At 41.2% G+C, this 22,031-nt stretch overlaps 1 protein-coding gene across 8 annotated transcripts in view; it reads left to right on the top strand.

Annotated features, from left to right (window-relative positions):
- HERC4 (HECT and RLD domain containing E3 ubiquitin protein ligase 4) overlaps positions 1-22,031 on the top strand; it is a 193,660-nt gene that overhangs the window by 66,413 nt on the left and 105,216 nt on the right. For all 8 annotated transcript variants that reach the window (XM_085881932.1, XM_085881927.1, XM_085881929.1 and 5 more), the window contains 3 exons: positions 10,543-10,634; positions 11,813-11,943; positions 15,891-16,051. In XM_085881932.1, coding sequence (XP_085738058.1) covers positions 10,543-10,634; positions 11,813-11,943; positions 15,891-16,051 — 384 coding nt within the window. The remainder of the gene's footprint in view (positions 1-10,542; positions 10,635-11,812; positions 11,944-15,890; positions 16,052-22,031) is intronic.

Raw genomic sequence — 22,031 nt, 5'->3', positions numbered from 1 at the left:
ACCTGATATCCTATTCATTCAATTTGACGTTAACAGTGCTCACAGAGTTATAGTTTGCAACTTTCCCTTTTACTTTTAACTTTTACATACTCAATTCATTCGTCATAACTTCCTTGAGACATTCCTTGAGACATTCCTTGAAACGTCATAACATTCCTTGAGACAGAAATTGATTTTACGTGGGTATATCCACCTGAAGTTCCAAAATCAGCTGCAATTATAATTTTGGCATGTTTTTTGTTGGAAATCACTTATAACGTGTAGAAATGCAAAAAAAAAAAAAAAAAAATCGAAATTTTGTTGAAAAAAAAGTTGCAAAATTTTCTGATATTTTAGGTCATCTCTTCGAGTATGACCTAATAATATGGGTGTCGATGTCCTTCGATCCGTCCGTCCGTTCACACTGAAGTTGAAGCGGGAGATCTGGTCATTAGTGATCCTGATAGAGGTCGATGAGACATACACGATGGTATGACTTTCAAGGTCACCGAAGGTCAAGTTCAAGGTTACGAGGCCTTTGAAGTTGCGAAAATGACTTTTCAAATTCTATCTCCTCTGCCATTTCTCAAGCGATCTTGAAGTTGATTGTGGCATATGAATGTATGGGACAATATCTAAATTTGGTTGGGACGGATTTTCGAATTTCGCTTTCGTTTTCGCGTCACGTGACTTCAAAATTTGCAAAAACTGCCCTACCTTCAGGAAGCTATATATTCTCTACTGGGCATGGTAAAAGTTAGTGAATGGTGTCATTGGATAGCAGCTGACCTTGTCTTTCATGTCCATTCGAAAGAATACCGATATCTTTGAATACGTACACGTCACGTGACTTTGAATTTTGCGAAAACTGCTTCATGTAGTTGCAAAATGATGATTTTCAAAATCTGTCTCCTCCTACATTTCTTAAGTTATCTTGAATTTGATTGTGGCATATGAATGTATGGGACAATATCTAAATTTGGTCGGGCCGGATTTTCGATATTCGCTTTCGTTTTCGCGTCACGTGACTTCAAAGTTGGCCAAAAATCCCTCCTGACCCGACAACACTACACACTAGTAACAGGAACTCGTGCTTGTTTCTCGCAGAGATGACTGTCACTCCCGCACGGGTGTATTTTTTCTTTTTTTTCTCTAACAATTTTTTTTTGGGGGGGGGGGGTTGGAAATCACTTAAAACATGAAGAAATGCAAAAACAAAAATTCAAATATTTTTTCAAAATGGCCACCATAGCGGCCATATTGGACTTTGGACCAAGTCCAAAATCTAATGGCATGATCCTTGGACCATACCTAATCCTCCCACCAAGTTTCGTCGAAATCCGTCAAGGAGTTTTTCCGTAATACTGTTCACAAACAAACAAGCAGTCATAGACTGGTACTTACGAAATCATCAACTTGACCTCTGACCTTGTCTAATAAAAGCTGTCTCTAGAGAAGTTAGCGACGCAAACCAGAAGTTTCTACCATGATTCTGTACCAAACCATCAAAAATCGTAACGTCGGCCGAAGCAAAAATCTCCATTTCTCCACGCAATTATTTAATATTATTTTATCAAAGTCACAAAACCGTAATATTCGGCAAACCACCAACAATCTTTACATAATCCAACGGCTTAGCGAGTCAGGCATGCGACGATAACCTTTATTGGGATAAAAAATTACTTTTAAACACCATCTTTATCGAAAACACCGTCAGCGCGCACACGCAAAACCTTTACGTGACTCAACGACGCCTCTGCTCGAGTGCGCTGCACCACGTGACGAGCTGTGACGCGGCGAGTGAAATTTTTTTTATACAATCTTAAAACGTCCCCAAAACATCCGATTTTTACCAGAATTTCGACAACCGAGTTTTAAGCGTCCTAAGCGATCACAAAAACCGAAGACAGAATTAAAATCGAAGTTAAAACGAACTCGTAACGTCGACCAAAGCAAAAAATACTCCATTTCTCCACATGAATTTACGGAATTATGTTTGACCTCACTGTGACCTTGACCTTTGACCAATTTTGACCAAAATCTAATCAGCGCTAGCCATCACCCTCCTGAATCACCTGGTGTAATTTGACATTGGTAGCTTCTTCCGTTCTCGAGTTATTGTGCCTACAAACAAACACACAAACACACACACACACACACACACACACACACACACACACACACACACACACACACACACACACACACACACACACACACACACACACACACACACACACACACAAACAGAGGATGGAAGTCATCAATATACTTACGAAATCTTTAGATTTCGTAAGTAACAAAGACAGGGGTGAAAACAGTAACCTCCGTCCATCTTCGATGGCGGAGGTTAACAAACAGAGAGGGGTGAAAACATTACCTCCTTCACCTTCCATGGTGGAGGTAATAAGCAGTCATATAATTTTTTCAAGTGTCTCCTGTACCAATCATGCTACTTGAATTTTTATTTTGTTTCACTCCAGATAACTTGTGCATTAGCCCTCCAATTGATAAATGTTGTTCACCTTGTTTCAGACTATTTAACTTGGGCCATGATTTACCTGCTATTATTTAGTTTATGACACCTTTTTGACTAAAGTCTCAGCTCTAGTATTGATATGCTTCATGATTTCGCTCATTTTAAAAGGGCTTTGTTTGCAAATAGTTCAATCCTTCCTACAATTCACTGACATGCGCGCGTGCTTTGTTTTTGTTGTGCTACTCATATTTTGCGACATAAGTTTGACATGACCCCAATCAGCAAGTGCATAGGGGCGTTTTTCTCTTTGCCGGTGGTCTTGAGGCTGTGGGGAATGGAGGGGGATGTATATTTTCTATGTAAGTGTGTTTTGTGTCGCACCGCTCCAGGTGGGAGAGTATTACAAGTCCCTTCCCTTTACAGGAGTGTACAGTATTTCTGTCACCATGTTTTCCAGTGCAGAGGTATTCTGAATTACACATTTGAATCAGGACAATAACATAACCCCCCCCACCCCTCCCTCCAAGCCACTCCCATAGGGAGCAGGTACTTCTCGTTTATATAAAAAGCTGAAGGACCAAATATTCCGAAACATGAAAAAACAAATTTTACACAATTTTCACCGGTTTCATGGTAAAAGATCACAAATTAAACTGGAGATGCTGTGCTTTATAATTGCAAGCAGTTATGGCCAGGTACCATCCCCCCACCCCCAGCCTCCTCCTGTTTTGATACAACCACACTTCGATCCTTCTCCAGCATTGAAATCTCAAGACAGAAGGTGAATGAGGGACTTGCTTCCCCACCGGCAGAAAGTCTGTGGCCTCAATTTCATACAAGCCTACATCTGGCCTTGCTCCTCCTGTCTTCTCCTCGCTTGGTTCTCCTCAAGGCACCCCAAATCATGTGCATTCCTCAAGAAACCCTTCCCTCCTCACCCTCCCCGAGTCCAGGCTGCTTCCCCATCTGCATTCATTTGTCTCCTTATTTCTCCCAATTGTGTAATCATCTCCCTTGGTCCTTTGTCACAACCTCCTTCATTCTGTCTTGCAAATGTATTGCCATTCATTACATCATCCACCACCACCGAAGGTTTTCATCCACCACCGAAGGTTTTCCACCACCGAAGGTTTGCCATCCACCACCGAAGGTTTTCACCGCTGTCTGTCTAACTGTCTGTTTGTCTTTGAACAGGATACCTCAAAAAGTTGTGGATGGATTTGGATGAAATTGTACGGACAAGTTGGGTGTTTTTCGAAAGAATTTATATGATTTTGGTGAAGATCCGAATCCGGATCCGAGATTTTAAAAAAAGTGATTCTTCACCATTGAGTGATAGGGCTAAATATGATATAAAGCATGATATCTCAAAAAGTTATGGAATTATTATAACAAACCTTAATGGATGAGTTGGTATGTGACAAGAACAAGCCGATTAGATTTTGGTTCAGGTCTGGATCCAGATCTGGCCTATCAGTGGGATACAAAATGTAAACTGTTCAGCCTGGCGTATGCGTTCTACCGAGTCGTTGTTACCTCCTGTGCTTACCTTTGCACACACATTAAGTTTTCCATTCTCTTTTTCTGAAGTCCATTGTTTCTTGTTGATATTATCCCTTCTTTCTGTCTTGTATGTGTCCACTCAAGACCCCTTTCCACGCCCCTCACACACCTCCTCCGACTTCTCGTACTCTTTGGTAGTCTGTAAACCTGCTGACCTCTGTGCCTAGTCCCTTGTGTATATATAATTTTTTTAATCCCTTCCAACATAATATAAATGTAACAGTTGTGTAAACAAGGGACACACTTTACATTCATAATATTGTTGTTGGAATCTCTCTTAGTGGGTTAGAACGGTTTAGTATAATGTTAGTTTTTCCTTTGTATTTGTTTAGAATATGCATAACGTAATTTATTGTGAGATAAGATGTGCATCACTATAATGTGGAGATAGACATTCATCTCTCTGCCATTGTTGTTTGTTCCTTCCACCACCAAACCTTTGGTGATGTTTTATGTTATTTTCCTCTGTATCTGTTATGTTTCTTTTAAACCACACACAAAACCTGGAGGCGCAATGTGCTGTCTTAAATGCGGTGTTAAAACTGCAGTTAAAATCACCACATGAGACGGATGGAAAAAAATGTCACCCACTTGGCTTTTGCTGTTGGACTCGAGCTGAAAAGCGCTAACGAGAGAAGGAGGCCACCAACGAAGCCAGATGGTTGCTCTGAGGAAGGAAGTCTGTGTTTCGTTGTGCCAATGGTCCAAGCTGAGTTTAATTTTCCTTCTCTGGCCAAGGCGCTTGGATTGAACTATCAACCGGCTGAGTCACGCCACATAAACCAGTGCGTTTCACTTCTATTCTGTCTCTCTCTGGTCACAGAGCGATTTTCCTGCCTTGGGATTAAACTGCTGAGCACTCCTTCACAACTATGCTGCCAGGTTTGATAGCAACCTCTTCCTGTCTTGTCAAATTCCCCATTTACAGTGCCTATAGAAAGCCTACACCCTCTTTCAAAATTTTCACCTTTTGTTCCCTTTTAGCCTGGAATTAAATTGCATTAAATCAGACTTTTCCACCTTTATTTACTCACAATTTCCAAGTGAAAAACAAATTCCACAAATTTCAGAAAAATTCATTAAAAATACAAAACAAGAATATCTTGGTGAGATGTGTCCACACCCCTGAGTTAATTTATGGTGGAAGCATCTTTGACAGCAGTTACAGCTGTGAGTCAGTTGGGATAGGTCTCTACCAACTTTGCACACCTTGATTGGGTAATATTTACCCATTGTTCTGCACAAAACTGTTCAAGCTCAGTCAAGTTCCGTGGGGAGCATTGACGGACAACAATCTTCAAGTCATGCCACAGATTTTCGATTGGATTTAGATCAGAGCTCTGATTGGGCCACTCGAGGACATTTATCTTTTTGTTCCTCAGCCACTCCAGTGTAGCTTTGGCTGTGTGCTTCTGGTCGTTGCCGTGCTGAAAGGTGAACTTCCGTCCCAATTTCAGCTTTCTTGCAGAGGGCAACCGGTTTTCCTCGGATTTTCTGCATTTTGCTTCATCCATTTTCCCTTCTATCCTGACAAATGCCGTAGTCCCTGCTGATTAGAAATATCCCCATAACATGATTCTACCACCACCATGCTTCATAGTAGGGATGGTGTTCTTTGGTGCAAACCCAACACAGCACAACACCCAAAAGGTAACATTTTGCATTCAGGCGAAAAAGTTCATCTTGGTTTCGTCACAACAAAATGTTTTTGCCACATGGATTCAGTATCTCCAGAGTGGTTTTTTGCATCCCTCAAATGGGACTCAAGTTGGGCTTTTTTGAGTAATGGCTTCCTTCTTGCCACCCTACCGCACAGGCCAGACTTGTGGATTTCTTGGTATATTGTTGTCACATGCATGCAGTGACCAATCTTTTCCATAAAGGCTTGTAGCTCTTTCAAAATTGCCATTGGCCTCTTGGTGGCCTCTCTGATCAGTCTCCTCCTTGCTTGGTCATTCATTTTGGAGGGATGGCCTGATTGAGGCAGGATCTTGGTGGTACCATTCACCTTCCACTTCTTAATAATTGTCTTGACTGTGTTCCAAAGGATATTCAAGGCCTTTGAAATATTTTTATATCCATCCCTTGAGCTATTCCTTTCTACAACTAAAGCCCAGAGGTCTTTTGAAAGCTCCTTGGTTCTCATGGTTGAGTCTTTGCTGCGAAATGCACTACCCACCAGAGGAAACCAACAGAACAGCTGATTTTATTCTGAAATGATCAGAATCGCTACAATTTAACACAGGTGGAGGCTAATTAACGTATTGTGTGATTTTCAAGGTGATTGGTTACACGAGCTAATTTACAATTGCTTGTATAAGGTTGGGGGGGGGGGCTGGACACTTATCTAACCAAGATATTCAAGTTTTGTATTTTTAATCAATTTTCTGAAAGTTGTAGAATTTGTTTTTCACTTCGAAGTTGTGGGTTATAATTTGTAAATGTGGAAAATTCTGATTTAATACAATTTAATTCCAGGTTATAAGGCCTGGGATTAAATTGCATTAAGGTGAAAATTGAGAGGGCTTTTTTTTTTGAAAATTTTGCAATTTAATTCCAGGTTATAAGGCCTGGAATTAAATTGAATCAAAAGAAAATTTTGAGAAATAGATTTTTTTATAGGCACTGTATATCTCTTGTCATGTGATTGATTGGGTCCGAATATGAAATGAATTAATGAATCGATCGATCACTTGCTTTGTTTCGATGGCAAGTATATCGAGTAAAGAGTAAGGGGTGTTTGTTTATTTATTACCCTCGTCAGAGAGGGTATTGCATTTGGGTCTGTCTGTCTGCCACACAAAACGTGAGGATGGTTTTTCTCTGAAACCACTTGTCGGATGAACACAAAATTTTCGCCATCATAGTGACTACTCAGGTAGAATGTTTTAATGATAATTATGACGTCATCGTACACATGGTGTGGCAGCCATGTTGGAAAAATGGAAAAACTATGAACTTCTGCATCTCCGGAACCACACCGTGGAAAAAAATTGAAGCTTGGCACATGGCAAGTACTCTGCATGTGGAATGTGTTATGCATAGGTGACTTCGTTATTATGTCATAATTGCAAACGTAGAATGCTATATCCGATCAGTATTGAGGGTCATCTCGGGATAAATTGGTCGACAGAAAAAAATTTGACATCATCGGTCATGTGGTTCAGCAACCATATATATACTGTATATGTATGTATATATAATATGTGTGTATATATGTATATTTAAAAACGTCGACTTATCCGAGGGGAAGCTTCACACACATGTTGCCCAAGCCGTCGGGATACCAGGGTGTTCATGAATATTTGATAGGTCACATGGTCTGGCAGCCATATTGGATTGAACGAAAATCTTTTTAAAATTATTTCTCTTGAACCGCTTCATTGAATGACGTGAAACTTCACAATTATGATCTAGCAGTGATGGGGAATATATGTCTTAAATTTCAACCTGATCGGATGCATGGTCTGGTAGCCAGAATTGTTGATTTTTTTGGTTCTTTTTGATATATATATATATATATATATATACATATATATATATATATATATATATATATATATTTTTTTTTTTTTTTGAATTGGGCTCACTTGGCTGAATGGGTTAGAGGGTAGAAGAGTAGCAGGTGAAACTCGAATTCAGGTTCCTCCTGATGACTATAAAATATAGTCTGATGACTGATGATGATGTAATAACTTAACTATAAAATAACTCGTAGCGCACACACGAAATTCCCATTAGACAGAAGGAAGGATTATAAGTATAAACACATACTTATCAAATAACTAAGCTTAGGGACTGCTGTCTGTTTGTGTGCAAATGGCTTCCAGATTCGTAACACTATTTGGTCTTCCATTTGATTTGAATTGAATGTATTTTAATCCCATTCTAATTTCAATTGAATATGGTAACGTCATGGGTCAGGGTCAGGTGTCTGATCAATGCTGGGTTGCATAATAGTGGGATGTCTTCGTATCCGGTCATCACTGCCAGCAGTTATATCGTGGCAGTTCTAGTTATGTCTATTTTTTATTCCGTAATGCACCAGTACACAAACACCACACAAAATTCACTGCACACCCAAACGGAGTCATGATGAGGGTCTGCCATCTCTGATTGCTCTTTTTATTGTTATATATGCATTTCCACTGGTTTTGCTTCATGTAATCCTTCCCCCGGGCATTTGCTTGTTACCCCTTGCATGTGAAGTAAAAAGTGGAGTTAAACAATTAGTTCACATCCGTCCGGCTGTCTGTCTGTCAATAAATATCAGTTTATAATCGGGGAAACACTTTATTTAATTTGAATGTTATAATCTGAACATGAATCGGAAAACAAATCTGCCGTTGAACAGTACTTCGTCTCTGAATTCATCCTGATCGCACATGCGTAGAGAGGAGTAAGATGATTTTTTTTTTTTTACTCTCTCTGCCTGCCTGTCAGTGAAATAAAATTGAAAATCATTCCAAACAGGAAACTTTCTGTTTTTAAGGATGTCATAAAGGCTACATGCAACAGGTATGAATAACTAATGTAACCTGTTCGATAGGGTGATGTAATCGACACTTCATCAATGGCAGAAAATTTTGGAATTTATGTATTTGTTTGACTTTTACAATCTTTAATTCATTTAAATTGAGTTATATACTTGAACACTTTGTGGGATAACGTGTACTATGAACTCTCTAGTTATTAAATTTACCTGGTGTCGGTGTGGATTCTGCTTGTTCTGGCTTCATCATTTGGTGGTTGCAGTGTAGTTTGATAAAGCGGTTCAAACCACATCAAACTGCGCTCATGACTCAACGGTTTGCTCATCCAAATTGGATCTGTCACGAGCTATTTTATCTATTGGCATAGCACTTGGGCGGCTTGGCGGTCCCACGGGTATAGTATCGGGAATGGAAAGACCGTGATCCGGCCTGTGACCTCAGACTTACCTGACTGCTGCGGTCCTTTGACTCGACTCACGGAACTCAAACTGGGCAACCAGAATGGACCCGTGGCTGTAACAATCTCTATTATAATACCAAGCTTGCACACTAAAAACTCGGCTCGCCGTCACACAATCCCTATGAAACTGCTGTGGCACTTAGCGGACATGCCGACAATGTTTGGGAAGTCTTGGCGTTCCATAGTACCACTTGCATTTTGCACAATGCGTATTTTTGTCATTCCCCGTGTACGGCCTGTCGCCTGCTACCAGTTATGTTGTACTGCTATCCCATGCATGTGCACGGGTATCGCTCATATACATGTAATACTAAACAATCATAAACTGCAACAAGGTGTGGTCAGGATGGGGTGTTTTTTGCATAGCGTGTCGATGGGTTTTGTTTTTTGCAGTGTGTCAATGGTTTTGTATCAAAATTTGATGTCAAAATGTCAGTGTACATTGCAAGATTGCTATTGATTGTGTTAAAATGCTATTAATGGCATGTCAACACTATTAGCAATCATGTAGCACTGTCTGTCTGAGTGCTGATCTGGGTACATAATAAACAGATTGGAAAAACTCCAAATTATCCAAATGGTCAGCTTATCAAGCTTTAAAAAAAATCATTTATTATTATTATTATTACTATTATTAAATGTCCTTCACTTACATCAATGCATGCATACTGTACACCATTTATTTTTCCACCACTGTGTGTGTGTGTGTGTGTGTGTGTGTGTGTGTGTGTGTGTGTGTGTGTGTGTGTGTGTGTGTGTGTGTGTGTGTGTGTGTGTGTGTGTGTGTGTGTGTGTGTGTGTGTGTGTGTGTGTGTGTGTGTGTGTATACATATATATTTTTTTATATTTATATATTTTTTTATATATATTTTTATATATATATATATATATATATATATATATATATATATATATATATATATATATATATATATATATATATATATATATATATATATATATATATACACACACACACACAAGCCTGGTGTTGGCGCAGTGGTTAGGGCAGTGGCTTGGGATCCAAAAGGTCCTGAGTTCAAGCCCCGTTGGGCCACTGAATTAATACCCCAGGGGGTTGACTCAGCCTGTCATCCTTCCGAGGTCGGCGAAATGAGTACCAGTGTACTGGGCCGGTGTATACCCCGGTTAAAATAGGTGTACCATATCCCTGTGTCGTAAGAGGCAACCAGGGTTGCGTCAGGAAGGGCATCCGGCGTAAAACATGTGCCAAATCACGATGCGGATCATACGGATGATCCGCTGTGGCGACCCCTAACGGGAGTAGCCGAAAGAAGAAGAAGAAGAAGAAGAAGAAGAAGATATATATATATATATATATATATATATATATATATATATATATATATATATATATATATACATATATATATATATATATATATATGATATATATTTTTTTGAAAGCAAATAATACTTATTTGAATTGAATTACTTTTGTTTCCTTTGATCACTTGACAATTTATTGGTTATATTTGATGAGCACCTTTGCATGGCTAGGTATCTTCTTTTAGAAAGCTTTTTATTCTCTGATTTTCCTTTAACAGATCGTTTCTACCCAGTCCTGCTAAAGTCTTTGCGAACACAAAAAGTGGTCCATGTTTGCTGTGGAGAGGACCACACGACAGCGCTGACAAAGGTGCATTCAGAGATGTTTACGGACTACCATCAATTTCTTCTTGGTCTAATGGCAGTGGATGGAAATGTATGATCGTGCAGCAAAATTGTTTTATCAGCAAATGTTGGTGTCGCAGTGATTCTTGGTACAGTGTAGTTTTCATAATGCACCACTCGGTAAGTTTCACCATATTATTGCGATTATAGTATTCTATTTCAGAGTTGATGAATTTCTCAACGGATAGAAAAGACAATTTTTTGGCATTAATATCCTCTGTAACTGCACAGTAAACCCTTAAATATCGCGGGTTGAGCTATCGCTATTTCGACCATTTACGGGCAACTTCTCTGGATACATATTTAGTGATTGTGGGGCTTAATTTCGACAATTTGTAATTTATTTATTTTTATCATATTTTTTTAGCCATTGTTTGTGTCCACGTGGGTGGTTATCTCGCATCAGAAGCCTCTCAGTTTGTTGTGCACCCTTAATAATAAACAATCTACTGTGCAGTATATCTGTAAAAGTGAGTAAATATCAGTGGTGCAATTGTTCCGCAAGTGCTTCCCAAAGTGTTTCTCACACATCGTTAATAATAGTGGTAAAAAGTGAATCTCGTGCAAAAAGTGATCATCTTGTATGAGGGTGGGGGGGGGGCTCGCTTTCCTGGGGATGAGACTAGGTTTGCTGGTATGCAGAGCGATTTATAAAAGAAACCCACCGACAGATTACAAAAAGAAACGATTTAAGTGATTAATAGGTGAGGAATGTTGGGGAGTTTCGACACCTTACAGAAGTGAGGGGCCATGTTTAAACTGCTTCGAAATGTTTAATCTCCCCTAATGCAGCAGGAGATTTCATGGTAAAGCCAATTTATATTTATTTTACATGTTTATTTCAATTTTGATGTTTATTTTAGGTTATTTTTACAACCTTCTTCCACATTTTCTCTCATCCCAAGAACCTAACCCCCCTTTTCCAGAGGCCCTTGGTTTTAACTTTTGTGGTCTTGGATATCACGGCACTTTTCAGCAATGTTATCCCCACAATATTTAAGGGTTTACTGTATTGCTAAGTATCGGCAAATATCATTTATCTCCAAAACCCAGCTACAAGGTTGGAAAAGTGTTATGTTGTGTTGCCCAAAGCAGAATGGTTTGGCTCCTGTAACCATTCACACAAAAAATAACTTCACACAGGAAGGTGGAGTATTTACATTTGGTGCTGGAGGATATGGTCAGCTTGGACATAATTCCACAAATCACGAAATATACCCAAGAAAAGTGTTCGAGCTCATGGGAAGTACGGTCACACAAATTGCCTGTGGGAGGTTTGTTTCTACATCATTCATTGCATTTTTGCATGCAGATTACATGAAAGTGTGTGCTGTCTGTATCATGATTCGAGTCGGTTCATAGCTACAACCAAAAACACTTGGGCCGAGTTTCATTTTATGAGTGTAAAATATTATAATATTCACTTGTGCATGGTAAATATCTCACTGCTTTATCTTGAAAAGTTAGTCACAAAATGATAACACCCTGGTCAAATTATTTTCCTATTTCAGAGAGAGAGGTTCTGTTCGATTAGGTCAGAAATTTGTAATTTGTTCATGGTGTCTGCGATAGCTCACCTATTCTTCGTGAATGATGCCAACTAATGTCCGCAGACGGGATGCTCGTTTAATGTCCATCCGAGAGACGGCACACATATTGATGAATTGTCCTGCCTGTGAAACACCAGGATTTCAGTTGAAAGCGGGGTCGAGATTTGAACTCGGGCTCGACAGTTTAGAGGCGAGTGTGCATACCTCTTGGCCATCCTGCCACCCTCACTACAGTTCAATTCTCCTGACTCTTAATTCTAGTAATAATCGGTCTCAAATTCAATCCAACCCCTTGCTACATGTAACCCCACCCCACAACATTAATTGCTAAAAGTTTTGTTATAGTACATCAAATGGCAAAACAACCATGACTTCTTCGAAGAGAAACCATGAAATGAATCAGCACCTCCCTTAAGGTGCATACTGTAATGGACCCTTTAACTAACTCTAAATCCAGGCAAAACAAATTAAACATTTTATAACAACATTTTGGGCATCTCCCATGATGAACCTGAAGCACAAGGCCTGTTGCTCTTAGGCAGGTTAGTCGCCTCTTGTTTTTTTTTGTTTTTTAACCATACCTGCAGCCAGCCTTCTGACGGTCTTCATCTCCTCTTTTGTCCTGCTTGTGGAACTGCCTTTGGTAGATGGTTAATTCCCCTCTTCCCTCCAGGGCATCATACAGGCAGTGCACTATCATCTCTGTCACTTCCCTCCCCTCACCATTCCTACCCATGATCGTGTTTTTTTTTCCCTTACCAGGTCTTCTTGCTTGGAGGGTGCATGCTTCCTCGCCTCCTCTGTCTCTCGTCACATTTCCTGTTCTTTCATTCACTTACTTGCTTGCATCTAAATATGGCCCCACTGTCAATGTTTTTTTAAACTCACTTCAATTGTGAGAGTGTTAGTGTATTCATATTTTTTTCACTTAACTGTATGGACCTAATACAGAAATGCCTTCCATGTAATTTCACTCTCTGGTCCGGCTTCCCAGTAATACTGGATTTGCAATCTTTTTGTTTTCAAAATGCTTTTCAATAAAAGAAAAGTCTGAAGACTGACTGGGTTCTCCTTTAAAATACGAAATGGCAATTTTCATTGTTAACCTCCGCCATCGAAGATGGACGGAGGTTATTGTTTTCACCCCTGTCTGTTTGTTACTTACGAAATCTAAAGATTTCGTAAGTATATTAATGCCTTCTGTTTCTGTTTGTTTGTTTGTTTGTTTGTAGGCACGATAACTCGAGAACGGAAGAAGCTACCAAAGTCAAATTACACCACGTGATTCAGGAGGGTGATGGCTAGTGCTGATTAGATTTTGGTCAAAATCGGTCAAAGGTCAAGGTCACAGTGAGGTCAAACATCCAAAAAATGATAACTCGAGAGTGGAAGAAGCTACCAATGTCAAATTACACCACGTGATTCAGGAGGGTGGTGGCTCGCGCTGATTAGATTTTGGTCAAAATCGGTCAAAGGTCAAGGTCACAGTGAGGTCAAACATCCAAAACATTCGATTTTTGATGGTTTGGTACAGAATCATCGTAGAAACTTCTGGTTTGCGTCGCTACCTTCTCTGGAGACAGCTTTTATTAGACAAGGTCAGGGGTCAAGTTGACGATTTCGTAAGTACCAGTCTATGACTGCTTGTTTGTTTGCAGGCACGATAACTCGAGAGCAGAAGAAGCACCAATGTCAAATTAGACCACGTGATTCAGGAGGGTGATGGCTAGCACTGATTAGATTTTGGTCAAAATCGGTCAAAGGTCAAGGTCACAGTGAGGTCAAACAGAATTCCGTAAATTCACGTGGCGAAATGGAGTATTTTTGCTTCGCTCGACGTTACGAGTACGTTTTAACTTCGAATTTAATTTTGTCTTCGGTTTTTGCGATCGCTTAGGATGCTTAAAACTCGGTTGTCGAAATTCTGGTAAAAATCGGATGTTTTGGGGACGTTTTAAGATTGTATAAAAAATATTTCACTCGACGCGTCACGGGTCGTCCCATGATGCAGTGCGCTCGAGCAGACACGTCGTTGAGTTACGTTAAGGTGTAATTGCGTGGAGAAATGGAGATTTTTGCTTCGGTCGACGTTACGATTTTTGATGGTTTGATACAGAATCATCGTAGAAACTTCTGGTTTGCGTCGCTACCTTCTCTGGAGACAGCTTTTATTAGACAAGGTCAGAGATCAAGTTGACGATTTCATAAGTACCAGTCTATGACTGCTTGTTTGTTTGTTTGTTTGTTTGTTTGTTTGTGAACAGTATTACGGAAAAACTCCTGGACGGATTTCGACGAAACTTGGTGAGGGGATTAGGTATGGTCCAAGGATCATGCCATTAGATTTTGGACTTGGTCCAAAGTCCAATATGGCTGCTATGGCGGCCATTTTGAAAAATATTTGAATTTTTGTTTTTGCATTTCTACATGTTTTAAGTGATTTCCAACCAAAAAAAAAATTGTTAGAGAAAAAAAAACAAAATTTTGCAACTTTTCCAAAAAATTTGGATTTTCTTTGAAAAATATTTGAATTTTTTTTTGCATTTCTCTATGTTTTAAGTGATTTCCAACCCCCCCCCCCAAAAAAAAATTGTTCAAGGGGAAAAAATTTTTGCACCTTTTTTTTTTTTTTCAAAAAAAATTTGATTTTATTCTTTTGGCATTTCTACATGTGCGGCGATCTCGTTTAGTTTATCCAATCGTGGTTCAGTAGAGTCTGATCCGTTTTGACCTACAATGAATAGGATATCAGGTTCACTTAAGTGACCCAGCAGTATTGGCGGCGGAGGTTTTGCACTCTACCGAGTGCTCCCCCTCTAGTTTTGTTTGTTATTTTGTTCTGTTTTATTTATTTTTAACAGGGGGGATTTGAGCAAACTTTGTCAAATCAGGCTGCTTTACCCTTCAGGCCAGCGGAGAGCTATCTGTTTTGTTTTTGGGGGGTGGGGGGCATTTGGGGTGGGAGGAGGTTGTGAAGGTGTTTTGGCATTCACTCTCCACATCAGTACCTGGAGGAAACATCTGTGACATCACTTGTTTTGTTGTTTTCCTATTCTGTGTGCAAGTGAAATTATGGAACCATCTGTTTACATATCTGCTTTAAAATCAAACTTTGAGCTGTAATTCCTGTCACATTGCTTTCCTCCTAGATATTTGCAATTCGCCTTTACCCAAACAAACATTGTAAAGTCCTATTATAAATTTGCTTCATAGAAAATTGGAGCTATACCAGAAACAAACAAAATTCACAGAGCATTGCTTGACCATTTGACAAGATTTTTCAGAAATATCTTGACAGACCCGCTCCCTTTGTTGTGGTCTTTCACTTGTTTATAATCCTTTTTGTACCTTTTTGGCTTATTTCTGTATCGTGCCACCAAATTATTAATCCTTTTGATTTTATTTCTTTTGACAAATTTTGAAAAACAACTTCTTTACATTGGTCGAGCATAACTGCCACTACACAGATTTATCAGGCAACAGCACAAACAAGTTTATGGATAACCACCCTCCATGAAAGAGTGGTGTAAACCAGCCTATCATGATAGTTCACTGTAATAATATTGAAACATGTTTTGGAATATATTTTGCCAAAAGCATGAATATCATTAAAACAAATCTTCAAATGTTTGTTTTTGTCATTTCCTGACAACCAAAATGTATGTTTGCAGGCAACACACTTTAGCATTTGTTCCCTCCTGTGGCCTTGTTTACTCATTTGGCTTGGGTGGAAATGGACAGCTGGGAATTGGTTCTACCACCAATCGCAAGAGCCCCTTTCCTGTGAAACGTTCAATGGCTCCTTGCACACAGTCAAACCCATCTTCTGATGGTGAGCTGCAATGTAATGATGAAAAAGTTCTTTTTTTCCCCCAGTTTGAGATTTACTGATTAATTTGAGGGCAAAATATTTGGGGAAAGTGAAAAGTATCAGTGATTCTCATTGGGTTGAACCAGGTTTATAGTTTGGTATTGTGGGGGGATCAGTTAATGAATGCATTAGGGAAATGAGAATTGTAGATGATGAGCTTATTGGCTAACCCATTACTGGGAAGTGTTTAAAATATTACTGTTGGACCCCGCTATTCACGGGGGATAGGTTCCTGAAAAATGCCGCGAATGTTGGGATCCATGAATGTCAGGGCATTGTTTTTATTTATTACTATTATTTATTCATTTATTGATATTGTTACGAATCTGGAAACCATGCGCACTCAACATTCAGGTCCCAAAGTTAGTTATGCCGGTAAGTACGTGTGTAGTCAGGACCCCGTCCTTTTGTTTAGCGGGAGAATTAAATGTGTGCGTTGTGACGTCTTTAGTTAGGTTTTACATCCAACGAGCCATCCCAAACCTCCCCATCACGCTCCATGACCACCCGCTGGCTGCTTGTACCTTGACTTGCCGGGAGGGGGGCCTCGCGGTTCCGGTCCTCGGGCCCCACAAACGTTAGTTTTTGTACGGTGGGCCTTTCAGGGCAGACCCTCTTGCTCTGCGTGAGCAAGGCCACGTGGAGAATATGGGGTCTCCGAACAGGGCCACGGCTCCGCCCCGGTAGGGTGCGGCCATAGGCCAATGAGGGACGGACAGCGAGATGATTCTCGCCAAGGCCCCTCCCCGTGTGGGAGGAGATGTATCCCCAAGCAGACTCGTTTTTGTCTTTGGCGTTGGCGCTGGGAGATCTTGAGTACTTGATTGGTGACAAGTTGGTTGACGGTGGTTGGGCTGGAGAGTGAGTGAACCAGCCTGTTCGTGGAGCCTTGGTGGGTCCCGTCCGCGACCCTGATCTCCACCCCGGAGCTCCGATTGCTCCACGCGGCTGCCGCCACGAGCCACGAGTCCCACACGTGTGGCTGGGACCTTCGACGACCCACAGGTGCCCATCCGAACTCTGACCCCCAGCTCGTCTCTCTCATCGGCTGGAGGGTCCAATAAAAACTCTGGGGTTTCTTTTCTTTTTGTGTGTGTGACTGCGTGTGGGCCCGTCTATCAGTATAACTGTTTAAGTGTTTATTTCTTCATTGTAAATACTGCATTGCATATTCGCGATAAGTCTTGCCTCTTCTGTCTTTTGATTTTATTGTAAATAAATTATTAGAAATGTTCCCAGCTCGTTTCCGTCCTTTCTTTATTTGGTCCAGCATGGTCCGGGTCTGAATTCAGATGGGGTTTTATCCCCGATAATCCGTTAATCATAGCCGGAACGTCCTGGGCAGGCCCGCTCGACTGCATCCGAGCCGGAGTTGGCTGCGTGGTTACTTAGGTATATTGGATTGAGACAATTAACCCTATGCCACGCGGTCGAGATATTGGCGTTTCACGGTCGATTAATCGACTCGCCGGCTTTGGAGTTATCCGGAGCGACGGTCTATAATTCCGGGGAGACTGGTGGGAGACGGCGTAAACTTCCCCAACTCGCAGTCGTTCTCGCCACCGACCCCCGGCCCACAACAATATATACTGTGAATTTAGAAGCATGTCACTTTATTCGTCCATATTGTGGTATAACCTCTTTCCACAATGAGATTTACATATAAAAGTTCTTAGATTTTTTTTATTGTTCATTTTCTTCATATATTCTGATTTGTGAACACAGGAATGGTCAGGACCTTAAAAGGGTGTTCTGGATAAACCATATTTCCGGTCAACGAATATTGTTTTTTTTTTATTTTATTAACTTTTCAAAATTGTCGTTATGTTACATTTTACCCTAATAGTTAACCCTCGTTAGTAAACCTAAACCCAACATTCATTATCTGAGTATTTGGACTTGCTCAATGCAGCTAATTGCATGCACAGTGTTGGACGTCAAATAAATGAGTGGAACGCGGTTCGATTTATTTATATATTTATTTTTGAGGACATTGCATAAAACAGTGAGATGTCACATGTCGGGGCAATGATGTTCATGCTGATTACACTGAACAACAAAAATTTTTTACTGGAGATGTGTAAAGTGATTTAGACTAATTTGGGTACGCTGATTTCAAAAATCATAACCGTTTTGCTGTATCACGTCAGGATTTTCAGTAACAGAAATATTCCCATTGCCTCGAAGTCAGGATTTCAATAAAATCTACAAAAATTCATTTATTCATTTATTTCATCATGAATGCTTCAAAATTATAGAAATTACAGAAAAACTCCACTAGAATGTAATTAAAAATGCTTTAGGCATTTGGCTTTGCGTTTGTGCTGCTCTGTGTCAGTTTCACGATGCAGGAACCAGCAGAAATCGCCCATCATGTTCGGGTTGTGCCGCCCTTGGTAACGCGTCTCCATGAGTGAAATCTCTTGGTGGAATCGCTCGCCGTGCTCGTCCGAGACTGCTCCCAAGTTGTCAGGGAAGAAGTTCAGGTGCTGGTGTAGGAAATGGATTTTCAGGGACATCCTGGAGCCAAGTTTCCTGAAGGACTCCAGCAGCTGCTGCACTATTTCTTCATAGTTGTCCGCGCGCTCGTTCCCCAAGAAGTTGTCCGTCACAGCTTTGAAGCTCCTCCACGCTGCCAGCTCTTTGGGGTTTAGAGTTGTCGGAAAAGTTTCGTCCTTCATAATCTGTCGGATTTGCGGTCCAACAAAGACACCAGCCTTGATCTTGGCCTCCGACAAGGTGTTGCCAAACTTTTCCTTGAGGTATAAAAACCCACGCCCATTCAGATCCATTGCCCGTACAAATCTTTTCATCAAGCCGAGCTTTATGTGGAGTGGTGGAAGGAAAACCTTGGCTGGGTCGACAAGGGCGACATGCTTCACGTTGTGTCGACCAGGTACATGCTCTTTTCGCTCTTCCCAATCTTTCTTCGTCCAGTGATTCTTGTCGTCTCTGCTATCCCAGAGACAAAGGAAGCACATGTATTTCGTGTAGCCTGACTGCAGCCCTAACAACAGCGCCACCACTTTCAAGTCTCCGCAGATGTGCCAGTTGAAGTCATTGTACTTGATGGAATCAAGCAGCTGCCGCATAGTCTCATAGGTCTCTGTCATGCCGAACGCGTGAGCCAGTGGGACTGATGGTTTCTCGTTGCCATTGTGGAGCAAAACAGCCTTCAAGCTGTTCTTCCCCGAGTCGATGAAGATGCGCCAGTCTGCAGGATCGTGATCACACCCAAGTTCTTTCAACAGACCGTTGATGTCACTGCAGAATGTCATCGTGTCTTCCATCTCAAAGAACTCAGCCATGTCTCTGTGACGTGCTCTGAACAAGGATATCTTGGTGTTAGGTTCAAGTAGATTCCACTGCTGCAGCCTTGATCCAAGCAGCTCTGCCTTCGCCTTTGACAGCGAGAGATCTCTTACAAGATCATTTAAGTCTCCCTGGTTCAGAAGGTGTGATTCTTGAGTGTCGGGTTCAAAAGGTTCATCATCACCATCCTCTTCACCACTGCTTACAGCTATGTTCTGATCAGCTGGAGGTGTTGGAACGGGGTTCTCATCATCATGAGGCACAGGTTTAAGAGCAGAGACGCAGTCAGCGTACTTGATGTGACCTTTATTCTTCTTGTTGAAGCCGGCGATGCTTGTGCAGCAGAAATAACAATCATCATGATGATTCTGCGGCTCACGCCATATCATGGGCACCGCAAATGGCATGCTCGCGCGCTTGCCCACCAACCACTGAGTCAAGGTTGTGTGACAGCTTGTGCAGCAGATGTGTGGTGCCCAGCTCTGTTCTTGGTCCCCCACCTTACACCCGAAGTAGTGAAAGTAGGCGGCCTTCATTTTCACTGCTGTAGATATACTTCGCTGTTGATCTTTTTTGGTATACCGACCACAGACATAACAGAAGTTGTCAGGATGATTGGTACAGGAACGCCTACTCATCTTTATCTGAAAGAAAGAAATATAACACAAGTTAACAACAATTGTACGAAATAGACATGTTAAAGACATATGTAAATTTCATTGAAATCCTGACTTCTAGGCAATGGGAATATTTCTGTTCCTGAAAATCCTGACGTGATACAGCAAAACGGTTATGATTTTTGAAATCAGCGTACCCAAATTAGTCTTAATCACTTTACACATCTCCAGTAAAAAAAAATTTTTGAAATTTGTTGTTCAGTGTTATATAATTACACTTTGGGAGTTGACTATTTGGACTCACCATATGCAGCAGTTGAGAATGCTATGTATTACGTCTGTCGGGCAATAAATTACGGGCACTGAGATCGTCTGTCGCGGTTTTAGACCCTGGTGTTGTTGGTGACGACCCGTGCCTCACTTGTTGGCGGCGCTGCTCACACCCACACGCGCACCACACGCTCGCTTGCTCACTTGTGGGCTTGCACACTTCCTCACTTGCATGCTTCCTCTCTGGTTCGCTTCTTCCCTCACGCACTTCAACTCTTGCTTTCTTTCTCGTTCTCTTCTCCCTCCTCTTTCTCTCGCCCTTTTACTTCTCTCGCCTCCGCTTTCCTTTCACTTCTCTCGCCTCCGCTTTCCTTTCACTTCTCTTGCCTCCGCTTTCCTTTCACTTCTCTCGCCTCCGCTTTCCTCCTCAGAACAGACCTCCAATTCGTTTTATATCTGTGGCCGTCTCCGCGGGCGCAGTCCGCCCCAAGCTCACCTCGCCCCACTTGCGCACGGTTACCATGACGACCTGTGCACTCTCAAAAAAGGCGGGCGTCGGAGCTCACAAAATATTGCCACTGAGGAAGAATGGGGGCGGGCTTCAGAGCTCGTGAAAGAATGTTGCTGAGGAAAAATGAGGGCGGGCTTCAGAGCTCACGAAACAACATTGCTGAGGAAATACAAGGGCAGACTTCAGAGCTCACGAAAGAATGTTGCTGAGGAAAAATAAGGGCGGACTTCAGAGCTCGTGAAAGAAATGTGTGTAAACGTGTCTGTCGTAAAGAAAAAAGCTTCCCATAAGAGAGGGGATCTATTCTTTACCGTTCTCAACGCATCACATTTAAGATCCCATTTGACATGGGGATGGGGCTAATCTGAACAAGCATTTAAGGAATTAACTGTCTGAGGACCTGGATGTGTGGATTCATTCATCAGACCGGATTCTGAAATCCGTAACAATATGTACTGCTGCAAGACCGAACACACACACAAATATAACTCATGTCAGAACAGCTGTACACATGATGACAACAGAGTTTGTAAAGTAATCTGCTGGCACATCTGCAAAAACTTTGATATCCCATTTTGAGAAAATTTGTGGGAACATGAACCAATAGCAAACACTGCAAACATTGAATTTTCACTCACGCACGATCTAATGATGCAATCAAGTGTGAACATCAAAAACAAAGCATTGTGACCAGATATCATGCTTAGGTACAAAAAAGAAAAGAAGGCATTCCTATTTGAGGTGTTAATTCCAGTGATTTTGGACTAAACGATGCAGAAATCAAGAAGACGACTAAATACCAAGACCTCAAGAATGAAGTGAAAAGATCCTGGAAGCTGAAGAATGCCTAAGTTGTACCAGTGATGGTTTGAGCGAGAGGAATGATGATGAAGAACCTCTCAGAGATATTGAAAAACCATCCCTGGGAATATTACTACAAACTAACTACAGTTGGAAGCTGTCTGGGGCTCAGTGACGATGCTGAAGAGAGCCCTCGACACAAAACTTTGAGAAGAGAAAACTTTACAGCTTGATTCATGAATCGGATCCCCTTACCGAAATGAAGGTGGATACTTTCAGCCCACCCCGGGAGGACTCCATTCCACATTCTGAAAACTCGCATTTGTAGATACCAATCAATGACATACACACATGGAGGTGGATACTTTCAGAAATGGTATGTCTCCGTTTCACCTTCTGAAACCCACCCACTACATGTGGAGATAGCAGG

Source organism: Eptatretus burgeri, chromosome 5 (genome assembly GCF_056783735.1).
Source record: "Eptatretus burgeri isolate ZD-2024b chromosome 5, Ebu_testis_v1, whole genome shotgun sequence".
Taxonomy (NCBI): domain Eukaryota; kingdom Metazoa; phylum Chordata; class Myxini; order Myxiniformes; family Myxinidae; genus Eptatretus; species Eptatretus burgeri.
Note: the sequence above shows the minus strand (reverse complement) of the source record. Positions and strands in the feature narration are given on the sequence as shown.